Source organism: Mus pahari, chromosome 1, assembly GCF_900095145.1.
Source record: "Mus pahari chromosome 1, PAHARI_EIJ_v1.1, whole genome shotgun sequence".
NCBI classification, from domain to species: Eukaryota; Metazoa; Chordata; class Mammalia; order Rodentia; family Muridae; genus Mus; species Mus pahari.
The window spans coordinates 17,888,000-17,904,246 of record NC_034590.1 but is presented as its reverse complement, the minus strand read 5'-3'; the positions used below and the strand labels follow the sequence as shown (position 1 = coordinate 17,904,246).

Genomic DNA, 16,247 nt, shown 5'->3' with positions numbered 1-16,247 from the left:
GGATTTCTGAGTTCGAGGCCAGCCTGGTCTACAAAGTGAGTTCCAGGACAGCCAGGGCTATACAGAGAAACCTTGTCTCGAAAAAACAAAACAAAACAAAACAAAACAAAAAAAATGTCAGCACATGAGTGCAGGTATACACAATGGCCAGAAGAGGGCATCAGATTCCCCTAGAGCTGGAGTTACTGGAGCCTGTGAGATACTTGCCATGGGCGTTAGAAACCCAGAGAATATCTTCTGCAAAGACACTAATAATGCGGGTAAATGCTGCACACTCAACGCTCAGGCACACCCACGTAAACACAGATGAAATAATCTCTAAGGCAACCGTGGAACTTTAAAAATAATCAAATTTTGGTGCTGGAGAGATGACTCAGCAGTTAAGAGCACTGACTGCTCTTCCAAAGGATCCAGGTTCAATTCCCAGCATCTACATGGGAACACGCAATTGTCTGTAACTCCAGTTCCAGGGATCTGGCACCGTCACGGACACACATGCAGGCAAAACACCAATGCACATAAAAATAAATAAATCTTAAATAGATAATAAATTGACTACACAAGAATGCAGCGGGCCAGACAGAAAACGGAACTGTCTGCCTAAAAAGGGTTTTTGAAGCAGCAAATGAGCTGAGGTGTAGGTTGAGATGGCCCAGTGGAGACCAAACATCTTGGATGTGCTGAGCGGCATCTGAGGATCTCCCTGGGCCTCATTCCCAGGTTCCCAAAGTGGAGTCAAAAGCGCCCCCGGTGCCTGTGCAGAAGGTCACCGACAACTTGCACCCAGAGCCCCGGCGGGTGGCTTTCTGGATCATGAAAATGCCACGGCGGAGGACCCAGCCCGATGTCCAGGACGGAGGCCGCTGGCTCATAGAAAAGCGACATCGCATGCAGGCCATCCGGGATGGGCTCCGTGGAGGCGCCCGTGAGGACAACCTGGAGGAAGGGGCCCATGTCCCCCAACACGCCAAGCTGCCTATACGCAAGACACACTTTCTCTACATCCTCAGGCCATCCCAACAGCTGTAAGTGGGGACCAGATGTCCCTGCATGTCCTACACCCTATCCCAACACCATATGGAAATAAAGGTTTTCTTACATCTAGTGCAATCTTCTTTTGGTATCTCTTTCCAAACAGGCCAGAATAACTAACTACTCCATCCTACACACACACTTAGCGCTGACAGTGGCTGTGCCAGCTCCTGCTTACATCTCATTCAGAACATTGTCTCCTGGTTGGGCAGCTGGGTCTCCTGTAGCACCATGATACTCCTGGTACTGGAACCTTTGATCCAGCCTGTCTGCCATCCCAAGTCTTTAAAGCACATTGCTGAGCCACCCCAGCCACAACAATATATTTCTTTAGATTTTACAAAATTACTCAAGATCTCACAAAAGGAAAAGCAAATATTGAAAAATTAATATTGTGGGGGCTGGAGAGATGGCTTAGCGGTTAAGAGCACTGGCTGCCCTTCCAGAGATCCTGAGTTCAATTCCCAGCAACCACATGGTGGCTCACCACCATCTGTAATGGGATCTGATGCCCTCTTCTGGTGTATCTTAAGATAGCAACAATGTACTCATAGACATAAAATAAATAATTCTTTTTTTAAAAAGTTATTATTTTAAATTCATATGTATAAAAGTTTTGTTTGTATGTGTGTCTGTGCACCATATTTGTGCCTGGAGACTGGAAGAGGGACTCAGATCTGCTGGGGATGGAGTTATAGACCTTGTGAGCTGCCACGTGTGTGGGACATAAACCCATGCCAGGAAGTTTGGTTAGGCAGAGCAGCAGGTCCAGACCCAGAGACTCAGTGGGCACACATCTGAGGCTTAGGCGACTCCCAGCTCCCCCCGCCCCTGAGACTCCTGACTTGGAACACATGCCATGCTTCCCACATAAAAGAAACGTGTCCTATGGTCACATAGGCTCAAAACAGAGTTCTGCATGCTAATGAGGTACCTAGAGGACCAGAGGGCTAGACCAATAAGCTCCTTCTCAGATATTCCTCCCTGCAAAAGGTATTTAATCTCAGGCCCACCTTGAGAAGTGAGGTATGATTTTACACATCCATTTTCCGCCATGACAATAGACTATTTAGAACCATGGACTGTCTCTTTTCATCAAGATCTGCCATGGGGAGCCATGAAGAAGGCCTTCGCCTACAGAGCCGCAACCCAATCTCCCATAGAAGGCTTCTCTGTGCTCCCAGCCACAACCTCCTTCCCTTACCAAGAAACGGACAATAATCCCTGTGATACTAGCTGGAGTTCCCCTTCTCCCCCAACCCCTGCCCCAGGCTCCAGGCTAGATGCTGCCCCCAGACCTCAGGCCCCTGCTCTTCAGGGCTCCCAGTCGTGCCAGGATTTCCAAGAGTCTGAGAACCCCACAGCCCTGGCCTTGTCACAGGCCTGGAACCCCTGGGAGCTCGGGCTTTCCCACCCTGGGACCAATGTCGCTTCCCTACAGCCCAGCACCCACCCCAGAGGTAGTAAGGGATAAGGCCAGTCAAACTCCGTTTCTGCGTCCCCAAGCGGCCTGCCCTATGGTGGAGCAGACGCAGGCCTGCAGTGTGGATGCTGGGAATCCATCCCAGGTGTTCTGGAAAAACATCCATTGCCCTTAAACAGTGGTCTATGTTTCCAGCCCCAGGAATGACTGTTGATAATAGGGACGAAGCTAACCAGGTCAAGAATGCACCACAAGCTGTCCTGAAAACCCTCGGCAGACCTTTCATCTACACCAGGTGTCCCAGTTTGTTTTCTACTGCCTTGGTGCATGAGCACCATGATCAAAAACAACTTGGGGAGTCTATTTCATCTTGTGATGGATCACAGTCCATCACAGAGAAAAGGTAGGGTAGGGGCTCGAAGGAGGAACTGAAACTCGCTCAGGTTGCTCCCCCCCCCCCCCGTACAACCCAGAAGCACCTTCCCAGGGGTGCTCTTGCCCACAGTGGGCTGGGCCTTCCCACATCACCCATTAACCAAGAAAATATCCCCACAGGCTTGCCTACTGACAGGGCAATTTTTCAGTTGAGGTTTTCAGATGGCTCTGGCTTTTGTCAAGGCAACAAAAAACTAAACAGCACACACAGGGTCTGGTGGTCAGTAAGGTGAGAAAGACCTTGCACTGTTTTGCCTCTACCTCCCCCGTGCTGGTACACTACGGTGCCCCATCACGAGGCCCTAGGGATTGAATGAGGGCTCCCTTAGTCAAACACTGTACCCCTGAGCTAGGAAAGTGAACATGATAGGGTCTGCATGTGGAATTCAGGGGCCCTCCTTGCACCATGTGGGTCCTGGGGATTCTTCTCAGATCGATCACCTGGATGGGTGGCAAGTGTCTTTACTCTTAACGCTGGCCAATCTAGGACTGTGTAGACCAGGCTAGCTAGCCTCATTTTCCTCCATCCTCCTGCCCCTGCCTCCGGAGTGCTGACCAAGCCCCACTAAACACACAAAAGTTAAGCACCTGGCCATGCTCTTAGTGCCTATTCTGCAGACAGCATACAGGGAGGAAGCCTGGAACGGCACTCACAGACTTTACTACTTGTTGGACCCTTAGTGAATGAAAAAGTTTGAATAGTCCACAGTCTGAGGCAGGGTGATTGCTTCAAGTACGAGGCCATCCTGGGCTACATAGGTAAGCAATAAGTAGAAACTATAATAGTTTAGGAAAACAGCTTGGGTACGTCTTAATGCTGGGGGAGGGGGGGGACATGGAGCGGAAGTGAGGCTGGACCAGACTGCGCATCATTGTGACGGTGGCGGGCGAGCCAGACCCAAAAGAAAGAACTTGGTTCAAAGATTGACAAGAAGAGAAGAGTGAACAGGGAGTCCTTCGGTTGGACTCTCTCCTGCTTGGCCCTATTTTGTCAATCAGAAGGGAAGGATTTTGTACCGCAGAAGAAAGCTGCCGATAATATCGCGCCATCACCGCTGGCCCCACTAGTGCGCATGCACTCGATCCCCTGGTCCAGGCGATCCTCCCGAGAAGCTCTACGCATGCGCCAGCTCGAGGGTCACGGTAAGGGGAGACGCGGGCGCCATCCACCCGGAGTGCGCTTGCGTGAATCCAAGAGCCTGAGAGGGCGGGACTTGGAGGAGGCCGGCTCATTTGCATTTCTGGCGGGAAAGGCGCGTGTGACCACGCCTCTTCCGAGCCATTCGCAACCGCCGTTCGTCGCTGGTGGCCCTCAACTGAGTCCCCGACTCCAGGTACGCCCTGCCTGTGGCGACTTTCATGGCAGGTTCCCCAGTAACATCACCTGCCAGCTCCTTTAAAAACGCCCCAAGTTTTGAGACAAGGTTACTCTGTGTAGCCCTGTAGACCAGGCTGCCCTCGAACTCCGAGAACCGCCTGCCTCTGCCTCCCGAGCGCTGGCATCAAAGGCCACCTTGACCGGCTCCCTCTGGAAAATCCTAGCGGCAACTTCGGAAACCCTGTCAGAATCTTGAAACTTCCGGTTGCTTTCTGTTGCCTTTTTTCTAATTTTTGTTTGAGACAGACTCTCCAAGTGTTGCCCAGGCTGGCCACGACCTTACGATGCTCATGCCCCGGTTTTAGGATTACACCTCCCCCAGATGTGCCCAGCTGCAGTCTTCTAGGACTGATGAAAGCTAACACTGAAGCCGGTTTGTTTTTGTGGGTAAGGTAGATGTTTTTCTTTTGAGACAGGGTTTCTTTGTGTGGCTTTGACTGTCCTGGAACTCGCTCTGTAGACCAGGCTGGCCTGCGTGCTTCTGGTTCCCACGTGCTGGGGTTAAAGGTGTGCACCACCACTGCCTGCCTTTTGTTTAGGTGTTTTTTGTTTGTTGTTGTTGTTTTGTTTTTGTGAGTATTTTGCCGGCATGTTTGTTTGTGTGTCAGGTATGAGCCTGTGGAGACCAGAAGATGGTTTTGTATCCCTTTGAACTAAAATTACAGATGATGAGGGGTTGACATGTGTGTGGTGGGAATCCAACCCATATCTATCTGGGAGAGTACACTGTTCGTCCTCTTAACGACTAAGCTACCTCTCCGGGGACTCTCTAGGGCTTCGTTAAATTGCCCAGACTCTACTCAAAACCCTGGATCCTGCTGCCTCAGCCTCCCGAGTGCAGGTATCACAGGTGTAGCCCACCGCGCCAGCCTCTAGGATCTTCTAGATATCCCATCAGTCTCCCTCAAAAACCTGTCAGACTTTTCCTCTGAAATCTTGGTGGAGATTTGGTGTTCAAGATATCTGATACTCAGCCGGGCGTGGTGGCGCACGCCTTTAATCCCAGCATTCGGGAGGCAGAGCAGGCGGATTTTTGAGTTCGAGGCCAGCCTGGTCTACAAAGTGAGTTCCAGAACAGCCAAGGCTACACAGAGAAACCCTGTCTCAAACAAAACAAAACAAAAAAAAGATATCTGATAGTCTAGAAATCTGTAGTCGCCTCACAAATTCCACCGGGGACTCTGAGATCTAGTGACACCTCAGAAATACAGCCCAGACTTCCTCCCTCCATGTTTAAATCCCTCAAGACACCAGCAACTTGATATCCCTTGTTCCTCAAGGTTTTTGTCCCAGTTTCCCCTTGAAAGAGTTGTAAGACCCAGAAAGCCTTACATCCGGGTTGTCCCACTCGCAGAGACGGAGATCAATGCAAAAAGCAAGAGGTTTATTAATCCAGCACGCTGGGGTCATCCCCAAGTAGCTAAAGCACATACCTTATATACATTTGGGGGGAGGGCAGTTCTCAGTCACAGTTTAGAGCTGGCAGTTTATCGTTGGTTAACCTTTAGCAGGGGACAGACTTAGGGACCAGAGACATTGTGTGGGCTTTTCTATACAATCAGAGGACTATCTCTTGGTGGATAAACTTAAGGACCAGAGACATTGTGTGGGCTTTTCTTTTTCTTTCTTTCTTTTTTATTTTTTTTAAAAAGATTTATTTATTATATGTTAAGTACACTGTAGCTAACTTCAGACACACCAAAAGAGGGCATCAGATCTCATTACAGATGGTTATGAGCCACCATGNGGTTGNTGGGATTTGAACTCAGGACCTTTAGAAGAGCAGTCAGTGCTCTTAACCGCTGAGCCATCTCTCCAGCCCGTGTGGGCTTTTCTATACAATCAGAGGACTGTCTCTTGGCACACCTTGCAGTGAGGCAAATTCTGGGAAAAGAAGACATTTATTTCACTTTTTACAGCCGTGGTCATTTTGAGCTACCACAAATCTTACAGAGTCTCAGAAAACCTCTCCCTTCCCTGGTGCCTTCTGAAAGCCTCTGAGATGGACGGCAGGAGAATCACCACTAAGCTGAAGACCAGCCTGGCTTACGCGGCTTCAGAAGGCCCACTAAAGCCACAGCTCGATGATGTAATAAGGCCCTGTCTCCAAAAGCCAGATGATAATGTGCCATTGCCAGAATACAGGCAAAGCAGAGTGATGGCTGCACTCCCTGAGAAAAGGGGGACAGGCTTCTTCTTTCCCCTCGGTGACACAGGTATAGGCTGGATTACATCAGAATCAAAATAGATAAAGGCAGGCTTAGGAGGAGGCATCAACCTCCACCCATCTCACACATGGAGGTCAGGGAAGTCACACATCCAGGCTAAGCTTAGCAAAGACGTCTTATAAAGCTTAGATGGGGAGTGATAAAGTGCCAGCTAGGAGCTGGGATTATGTCCTTACATGGTCAAAAGCTGAAAGTGGAGAGGAGGGGGGAAGACAAGTTAGCCCCGAGTTTTGTCCTTGTGAGCAGAGTTGAGGGGAGAAGAGCAGAGGAGGTTTCTTAACGTGTGCAGGGGATGAGCAAGGGGACCCTTTCTACCCTTGGCTCCAGGCACCCTCCCAACATCAGGGGCGCTGTTGCCTAGCACCAAAGGGATCCCTGATAGTGCCTCCTTTTCTCTTGAGAGTGACTGTGATAGAGGCAGGGTAGCACTGTCAGGGTGCAGAGGAGGGAGTCCCTGTGACCACAGAGGCCTGTGAGAGTCAAGCCCACTCATGAGAATAGGCCTTGGGGGCAGCCGGAAAGATGCCTCAGTAGTTAAGAGCACTGAGTTCAATCCCCAGCAACTACATGGTGGCTCACAACCATCTGTAATGGGATCTGATGCCCTCTTCTGTCATGCAGGCAGACATGCAAATAGAGCACTCAGATAGATAGATAGATAGATAGATAGATAGATAGATAGATAGATAGATAGATAGATGATAGATAGGTTTTATTTTTAAAAAGGGCAGACAGACAGAGAGATAGAAAGATAGATAAGTTTTATTTTTAAAAGGGGGGGGGGAGCAGCCAGCCTGAGGATGCTGGGTAAGGGACATGGAAATGGCTGGTGGGGGTTGGGGGGGAACAACAGAAAGGGTCAAAGAGCCTGAAGAGAAGGCCCAGTGGTTAAGAGAACTTGCTGTGTGTCAGTGTGAGGGCACATGCCTTTAGTCCCAGCACTCTGAAGCGGGTGGATCTCTTGAGTTCAAGGCTGGTATTCCTGGCAAGTTTTCGGCCAGCCGGAGCTCCAGAGAGAGAGGGAGACTCTTTGTTTGGAAAAGAAAAGAAAAAGAAGCCACTCAGACACTTCCTACTCCTGCAAATGACCCAGTTCTGATTCTCAGATGGCACATGGCAGCTCACGGCTTTGTCTCTCTCCAGTTCCAGGGGCTCCGATGCCCCCTTCTGACCTTCACCACACCACAAAACACATTAAAAACTAAAACAAAGGGTGAGAAGCAGGCCTGGTGACAGGCCATGCGCGTTCTTGCCGAGGCAAAGAGATCACAAATTCAAGGCCAGCCTGGCCATCTTAGGGTGGCTTTGTTTCCAAATACAAAGAGAGCCAGGGTGTGACTTAACGGTCGAACACAGGTGTGGGGTTCATCATTAGTAGCTGGCCTGGGGTTTGGTAGTAGAGCACTTGCCTAGAGTCTACCAGTGAAAGATTGAAGGTGACTCAGTAATAAAAGTGACTGGAAGTAGGGAAGAGCACTTGGAGGCCAGCAGTCCACAGAGGACCCCATGGTCTGCCTACAGGCAGGGAGGGAGCCTTCTGGGCTGGAGTCAGCTCCTCCAGGTAGAGTGAAATGTTTCTAGAGAACAAAGGGCAGGAAGGCAAGAGTCCCAAGCAGAGACCTTAGTAGGAGCAGCAGGCCACATTACAAAATGGCATACAGGTTAGACGATTGCTAGACAATATAGCATGATTTGGGGAGAGGAAGCTGCTGGCCCAGGCCACACCATGCCTCTGTTGCAGAAGCCACAGCCACACGGGTCAAATCTGCAGCCTGTGGGAATGGACTGGAACCTGGCAGGAAGCTGGGACATGGGCCACAGAGAACAAGGTGGGCCTGAGGTCAGACTGGGAAGAGACCCAGGAGAGAACAAGATGGAATCTCTACGACAGGAATGGTGACTTGCTGGGAAGAGAGGTGGCCTCGAGCCCTCGGGGCAGCAGTTGACCCCACCCTCTCGCCTCCCCCTTTGATCTTGCTGCAGCCTGCTCTCTTTAGTCCTCAGGTTGCCATCCCACACCTCAAAGCCATAAAAACAGGTTGGAGTTGGGATGAGGATGGCAAACAGGTTCTGAGAACCCTGAGGGCCTCAGGCAGAGATGGAGCAGTTTAGTCAGACGATGACAGTGTGGCCAGTCTGAGGAAGCCATCACTCTGCTTGTCCTTGTAGGAGCTATCTGGACATCCTGTCCTTTCCCCAACCCTCCTCACAGTGGAGGGGAGCTGAGAGCTTCGACAGCAGCTGTAGAGGAGCATCAGGAGTGGCCCATGGACCTGCCGGAGGGCCAGGCTGGTGGTCCGACTGCACAGAGTAAGTGTCTGCCTGCAGGAGGAAGAGGGAACTGCGGATCAGGCTGGGAGCAGGAGAGATGCTAGGGTGGGCAGAAACAAAGGATGCTGGGATAAGTGTCAACTGTGTGCCTGTCACATGTCTGCCCTGTCTCCTCTCTGGAGGGCTATTGGGGACAGAAGGCTCCACACACTGTAACACCCACACTTCACACCTCTTACTTTGGATAAAACAGGTGCCCTGTCACCGCTCTCCCTCCTGCTGCACTTCCCTTCCCAACACTGGTGTCTGTCTATCACCTGCGTAGTCTAAGACTGTACAGATACTGCTACACTGTGTTTGTGTGTGTGTGTGTATGTGTGTGTGTGTGTGTGTGTGTGCGTGCGCCTGCACACCCACACAGTGCAGGAGATGGAATCCAAGGTTTTAATGTGTGCTAGGCAACCAGTCACTACTGAGCTGTGATCCCATCTCCCAGTTTTGTTTTTGTTCTAGGAGACAGGATCTGGCTTTGAACTCTCACTGATCCTAGCTCAGCCTCTCAAGTGCTGGGATGACATTCGTGCTCCACCATGCTCAGCTCACATATTTAATTTTTAATTTTTTAAAAGAGAAAAGCTGGGTGGCGGTGGTGGTATGCACCTTTAATCCCAGCACTCGGGAGGCAGAGGCAGGCAGATCTCTGGGTTTGAGGCCAGCCTGGTCTATAAAGCCTGGTCTGTAATTCTAGGACAGCCAGGGCTACACAGAGAAACCCTATCTTGAGAGAGAGAGACTGAATGCATATCTGGCAAAGGGGTCACACCTATAGAACTGAAGGGTCTGAGACAATAAGAAAGTTGGAGGCCAAATCAAGCAGGTGGTGTAAATGGTATATTAACTGATTTTATGTAACTTGGTTCATATACAAGCTGTTTGTTGTGTTAAGCCTCTTGGAAACCTGCCGAGTTATTCCTGTGTTCATAGGCATCCTTGAGAACTAGGATGTGCCTTACACTAACAGAAAGCTCCGTCCCAGCTTGGCCTGCTTAAGTGCAGGAGAAGCAGCATGCGCAGCGAGTCTCTGCACACTGGAGCTGCTTCCCACCACAGCAATGCCTGTTTTGCTGTGGGCAGGTGCAGACAAGTGGGCGTGGGAGCCAGCACGCATCAGCTTTCAGAGGAAGGCGCTGGCTCACTGACTCCTGTGGGCCAGCCTCTGTCTCTGTGCCCCTCGCTCCTGTTTTCTTCCCTGCCTATCTCTGTCTCTGCCCTCTCTCAGCAACTCTTTTCCCCCCGAGAAGCACTCTCCTTCCTCCACTCTCCTGGTTTCTCTGTCTCCATCTCCTGAGGATGTGCTAACAGGCAGCCAGTCTGATGGGGTAGGAAGCTCCAGCCTCTATCCAGGCAGTTCGGACTGATGCAGGGACACCTGTCTTTTAGGCTCCTGGGAGTGGACAGGTGGGCCTGCAGCTTTGCTCAAGGCTGAGGTCTGCACCCCAACCTCAGGGGTAACCTCTGCACACAGGAGGGGTTTACAGGCAAGACGAGAGCCGCCAGCATGCCAATAAGGCTGGCTAGCTTGGGAGATGACTGGCCTCTAAACCTCGCCTGCACCAGCAGAGGGCGACCGGCCACCAGGAACTAGGACCATGGCCAGGTCAGCTTCTGAGACTGCAGACTGAAAAGGAAGAACACACCCACAGGGGAAAGCCAAGGCTGAAAGACAGGGTTGGCAAAGAGGAGAGAAGGCACTTGGAACAGAGTAACAAGATTAAGATAGAGTATGGGGTGGGGGGGAGAAAAAGGACTGAAGGACACAGGACAGAGGCTGAACATGTGAGAGGTTGGGGGAAAAACAGGAACAATGGTCCAGAAAGAAACATAGAGCAGGGCGGTGGTCATGTACACCTTTAACCCTAGCACACAGAGGCAGAGGTGGTTGGATCTCTAAATTCAAGGCCAGCCTGGTCTACAGGGTGAGTTCCAGGACAGCCAGGACTACACAGAGAAACCCTGTCTCAAAAAATGAGAGACAGAGAGAGAGAACAGTGTCTTCCTTCAGGACCTCGGGAAGGGACTATGCCTTACTGGGCCACAGGAGAATGGAGAGCAGTAGGCCAGCTGAAGTCTAACCCCCCTAACTAACCTGCCCTAATGCCCTCCCATGGGAGCCAGAAGGGACCAAGTCAAACTGGGGTACAGCATCCTGGAAGTGTCAGGGTAAAAAAGGGGACTCTGTGCTGGAAGGTGCCTCCGACTCCTCCTCGTCTGTAGGAATAGCAGCTGCTGTGGTTCTGATGCTCCGTTGGTGCCTGTAGTGACAGACCACACAGAGGCCCACCCACATCCATCCATTTCTTCCCCACAAGGGAGGGGGCTTTCTCAGAGGATGCTGCTGAGGCCCAGAGGGGTGGGGGACAGGACAGGTGTCTCCGGTGCCAGCTCAGCCTCTAACCCCGCAGCCATGTGCGGTGGGCACTCATCTCAGCAGGCCAGGCCATCAGAGGTATGGAAGCCACCTCCAGCTTGGAGAAGCTCTGTTTATTGAGTGCCTACTGTATTCATGTGATGTGAATATAGCTGCAGGCCAACAGACCCTGGAAAACAGGAACATAGGCAGGCACACACAGTTGGTCTGAGCCAGGTGAGAGCTGCTCTACCAACACACACAGGCCACACACACACACACACACACACACACACACATGAATACACATGTAAACACACAGACACACTCCACATTTGCATAGACATATCTATGCACATTCATAGACACACATGCATACACATATTGCACATACACACGTCACACACACCCGAACACATCACACACTCACACACACGCATGCATGCACTCACGTCTTTACATATGCAGCTGGGACAACCCTCTCAGCCCTCTTGAGGGGATTTTACTGACACAGAAACAGGCCTCCCGAAGAAGAGGCTTGCCACAGACATGCTGTGGAGCGCTGAGTCAGGGGAGTCTGGCAGGAGGTTCAGCTCCTAACCAGTCCCCTGCCACTCCCTGCTCCCACAGCCCCATCCCTCCTCTTTATCTTGGTATTGGCCCTGAGCTCCTCCAGCTCTGATGACGCCATGCTGAGGATGTGGAGAGGAGAGACTTGGTCCCAGGGGCCACTGGGAGAAGGACTGCAGCGGTGGGATCGATGGAGGCTGCCCACGCCTTATTGGATTGTCCCTGGCTCCTCGGCCGCCTTCATCCTGCCTCCCCCTTGCTTTCCTCCAGCCTGCTCCCCCCTGCCCATAGCCTGGGAGACTGGAGAAGGGCGGGGGGTGAGGGTCATCTCAGAGCTCATTAATGGCTCCGGAGTCCATCGCTAACCAAGCCTTAGGCACACAGTAGGGGCACCCCCTGGCCTAAGAGATGGGACCCGCTTGAGAGCAGTGACTGACTCAAAATCCTTCCTGTTGCCACCTCACTGGAAGCCTCCCGCTGTCCTTTACCAGTCCCCACCACAGAGCTCTCAAATAAAAGTCCCCCAGACTCGGCAGAGCCCCAGGCGTTAGGAGCTTGCTCCTGGTGTCTCCGCATTCAGGGGGGACCCTCTTTTCTCTACAGTGTACCTCTGGGAGCAGCCTGAGGAAGCGAGTTCAGGGCCACTGCTCAGCCTAGAGGAACAAATCCTTAACTCCACATTTGAAGCCTGTGACCCTCACAAGACAGGTGGGGGCTGGGCATCCACGGGAGGGCTGGGCTCGGGCCCTGCTTAGGGGTCCTTCAGGAGCAGGGTGAGGGCATGGGTAAGGGGTGAGTAGGGGGGCTTGGGCCCGGTTACAGCAGTGGCTGCTGCCCTGGCTCGTCCTCTTTGGTCCACTCTGAGATGGACTGGAAAACTTGACTCAGGAGAGGGACTTGCCCCAGAAGGCTCCACATGCTGTAGGGCAGGCATGTCATCAACCTGCTGATGACAGACACTGTTCTTAAGCTGTGGCCTGTCCCACTGGCCATTGCCCAGTCCAGTCCTCCCTACCATATTCTGTCCCAGGCACTGTGACTGTGGCCCACCTCCTGGACTACCTGGAGGCTGTGACAGGACAGGGACCTCAGGATGTGCGCCTCCAAACACTGGCCCGGAGCTTGGACCCTTATGGAGAGGGTGCTGGAGCCACTGTGGAACTGGACACTTTTCTGGTGGTCATGCGGGACTGGATTGCTGCCTGTCAGTTGCAGGGGTGAGTCCCTACACCAGCAGCCTCCCACCTAGGTAGACTTTCTTCAAGTCTGCTCTGCAGTCAAGACTAGTTAGGCCCAGGAACCCCTGTGGTTGGCTTGGGACTAAGGCGCGGCAGATGAAAGGGTAAGGAGGGGTAAAGGGGTCTGAGGGCCAGGATGGTTCAGGGGGTCCAAATAGAAGGAGCAGGGCTGCCCTTCACATCCCAGGCCCTGCCATCTGGCCTCACCCCTACCCATAGAGCCTCTCTCTCCCTACAGCCCTCCCCTCCTCCATCACCCCACACCCCTGTAGGCACAGGTCATAGCTGTGGTGGCTGCAGGGGACCTGAGCCTCTTGCCTTTGATACAGGGGATTAGAGCTGGCAGAGGAGACCGCCTACGAGGGAGCCCTGGCTTCTCCACCCCTGCCATCTGGTGAGACTATTTATAGATGGCGCTGGGTGGCCAGGGGTCAGCGGGGGTTAGCAGGGACTTCTCATCTACTTGCTCCACACAGCAAGGGCTAAAGAGATCTGGGGCCTTTGCTCAGCCTGCAGCTGTGGTGGCTTTCTGGTGCCTTTGGGGACAGTCCCCTTATCCTGGACTTGATCAGGTTTTCCATCCCTTCCTCCCATCTCCAGCCCTAGTGTAGAACCTGAGGGGACTGTAGCCTCCATGGTATCTGGCTGAGGCCTGGGGCACCCACACTATGAAATCTTCACTTGGCACAGGGCAGTCTTGGCCTGCCAGGCTCCCCCTCCTGCCCCACCACACACACCTCATACACCTGCTTCCCTTCCCTTGAGAGCAGGCATCTGTCCCAGCTGTACCCCAGCCCTATACTGGGGTGCTGGGTACCCAGGCACTCACACCTCAGAGGTGTACGGCTAAAAAGTGGCTTTCCAGAACCCAGACTGTAACTCTCGTGGCATTCTCTTGTTTGTTTGTTTGTATTTGTTTTATTGTTTTTTTTTTTGTTTTTGTTTTTGTTTTTTTGAGACAGGGTCTCTATATAGCTCTATCTGTCCTGGAACTCACTATGTAAACTAGGCTAGCCTTGAACTCACAGAGATCACCCTCCTCCACCTCGCTACTGCTGCTGGGATTAAAGACTTGCAAGACTTGAATCTTGAGGCTTCTGTTTGGGGGTGGGGGGTAGGGAAGGCTGTGAGCAGCAGGGGAGTAGGTCACATAGACATAGAGAAAGGCGGCTGAGGGTGAGGCTGGAGAGTGCCCAGGGAGAGAGTAAGGGAGTGGTAGAGCAGAGCCCAACAGATGGCAGGCTGATCGTGAGGAGGCCTGAGAAGGGAGGCTGGGAACAAGAGAGGAGTGGGCCTGGGAGGTGGCAGTGTCCCTCCTGCCTGGTTCAGAGGACCTGACTGAGCTCCAGCTGGTGTGTGCAAGCAGCCTATATAATAAGAGTAACTCAGCCCAGGGAACAGGGAACCCCCAGAGCTACACATTAAGAGACTGGGAGGCCAGAGTCCTGGGACGGTCCCAGGGTCCTTGGACACCCCAACATTGAATTTGCCAGAAACTCCAACCTCCTTTTATCTGTCTCTTTCCAGTGTGCCCAGAAGCTGAGGAGCCGGCCAACTTAGAGAGCTTTGGAGGAGAAGACCCCAGACCCGAGGGGTGCCTGTCCTCCCTACCCCAGCCCCACTCCATTTTCTCCAGCCTCTCTGGGGTGCAGGAGTGGGGAGACTGACGGCTCGGCCTAGGAGAGCCTTGGGCTTAATCGTCCTCAGAGGAGCATTTTCTGACTGCCAGCACTTGCCCCACCTAAGGAAGCTGGGGGAGGGGGAGGGGAGCAGGAACAGGTTGGTGACCGACCCTTGCTGTCCTCAGGCCTGCCACAGCTGAGCTGCTGAGCAGCCTGGAGGACCTGGAGCTAAGCAACCGGCGCCTTGCTGGCGAGAACGCCAAGCTCCAGCGCAGTGTGGAGACTGCGGAGGAGGGCTCCGCGCGCCTAGGGGAGGAGATCACAGCCCTGCGCAAGCAGCTGCGGAGGTTAGGGTTAGGGTACCCATGCCTTCCTCCGTGACCTCACCCTGGGCTGTGTGGGAGCCTGGGCCCCAGGGACTGCGAGCACTCTACCGCCCAGCACTGTCTTCCATCTGCCTCTGTCTGGGCTTATCTCCTAGCCTTGGCTTCAGTCTTGACTGCCTCATTCTGGTTTTGTTCTCTTTCCCACCTCGTACCCGTTTCTTCCTTTGCTGTATGGCCCCATGGTCCCTTCCTGAGTGAACACTATCTCCACCCCACACTGCACCCCTGTCCCTTATTGTGCCCCTTGGCCTACCTCATGTCTGCTGCCAGGCTCTCTCCGTCTGGCATATTCTGCTCTGCTTCTCTGCCTGCCTCCTCTCACGGCTGTGCCACCTCTCAGTACCCAGCAGGCCCTGCAGGTGGCCAAGGCTTTGGATGAGGAGCTAGAGGACCTGAAGACTCTGGCCAAGAGCCTAGAGGAACAGAATCGTAGTCTGATGGCCCAGGCCCGGCACACAGTGAGTGCTGGCAGGGCACGTCTGGCTGCAGAAAAAGGACAGGTGAAGGGGCAGAGGTTACCTGAGTCCCAGGTCCTGCTCACCCCACACTCCCCCAGATGGCAGGAGTCGTGCCTCCAGCCCACCCCCACAGTCCAGCTCTTCAGTAATACAGGCCCTGACTGCATTCCTGGGTCAGGGAGGGTACTGGGACCAGAACTGATTCTGTTCTCTCTCTGGGGTGGGCCAGGAGAAGGAGCAGCAGCACCTGGCGGCTGAGGTAGAGACGCTTCAGGAGGAGGTGAGCCGAGGCCCACCCACCTTCAAGGGTTCCTATCCCTATCCCACAGACCCAGCATCCCACATGCTGTGATAGTCCCTGGGGGGATTCATGGGGAGGCCCTGGCCAGTTCTTCCTGTGTCTGCATCATGGTGCCCTCCCCATCAGGAGAGCAAGCCAATGGCCTCACCTCATGGGGCAATGTGAGGTTTAAACTAGAAAATGCATAGACAGTTCCTAGCTCAAGGTAGGATATATAGGGTGTGCACAGTGAAATCCAACAAGGTGGTATAGTGTCCCGTGCCTGTCACCCCAACACTCAGGAGTTTGAAGCAGGAGGATTTTGAATTCAAGGTTAGCCTCAGCTATGTAATTAGACTGTCTAAAAAAAAAAAAAAAAAGTCACATTCCTTCATTTATATCACTGTGTTAGTGGTGGGTTTGATCTCTGGCAATGCAAATAAAACTGCAAAAACTTATAAAACATTGTTTTAAGCATAGGCATTGAGTCACCCCAGGAGCACAATGGGCCACTTCCAG

General features: G+C 52.7%; 2 protein-coding genes across 2 annotated transcripts in view; both read left to right on the top strand.

The window, feature by feature from the left end:
- The window catches only part of Dkkl1 (dickkopf like acrosomal protein 1), a 5,221-nt gene extending 4,117 nt beyond the window's left edge, over positions 1 to 1,104 (top strand). Inside the window, exon 5 of the mRNA XM_021219764.1 lies at positions 721 to 1,104. Coding sequence (XP_021075423.1) covers positions 721 to 1,029 — 309 coding nt within the window. The 3' untranslated portion in view covers positions 1,030 to 1,104. The remainder of the gene's footprint in view (positions 1 to 720) is intronic.
- A 2,777-nt stretch (positions 1,105 to 3,881) lies between these two features.
- The window catches only part of Ccdc155 (coiled-coil domain containing 155), a 21,776-nt gene continuing 9,410 nt past the window's right edge, over positions 3,882 to 16,247 (top strand). Inside the window, exons 1-9 of the mRNA XM_021221572.2 lie at positions 3,882 to 4,075; positions 8,666 to 8,806; positions 12,348 to 12,452; positions 12,775 to 12,961; positions 13,312 to 13,376; positions 14,510 to 14,576; positions 14,790 to 14,951; positions 15,331 to 15,448; positions 15,678 to 15,728. Coding sequence (XP_021077231.1) covers positions 3,964 to 4,075; positions 8,666 to 8,806; positions 12,348 to 12,452; positions 12,775 to 12,961; positions 13,312 to 13,376; positions 14,510 to 14,576; positions 14,790 to 14,951; positions 15,331 to 15,448; positions 15,678 to 15,728 — 1,008 coding nt within the window. The 5' untranslated portion in view covers positions 3,882 to 3,963. The remainder of the gene's footprint in view (positions 4,076 to 8,665; positions 8,807 to 12,347; positions 12,453 to 12,774; positions 12,962 to 13,311; positions 13,377 to 14,509; positions 14,577 to 14,789; positions 14,952 to 15,330; positions 15,449 to 15,677; positions 15,729 to 16,247) is intronic.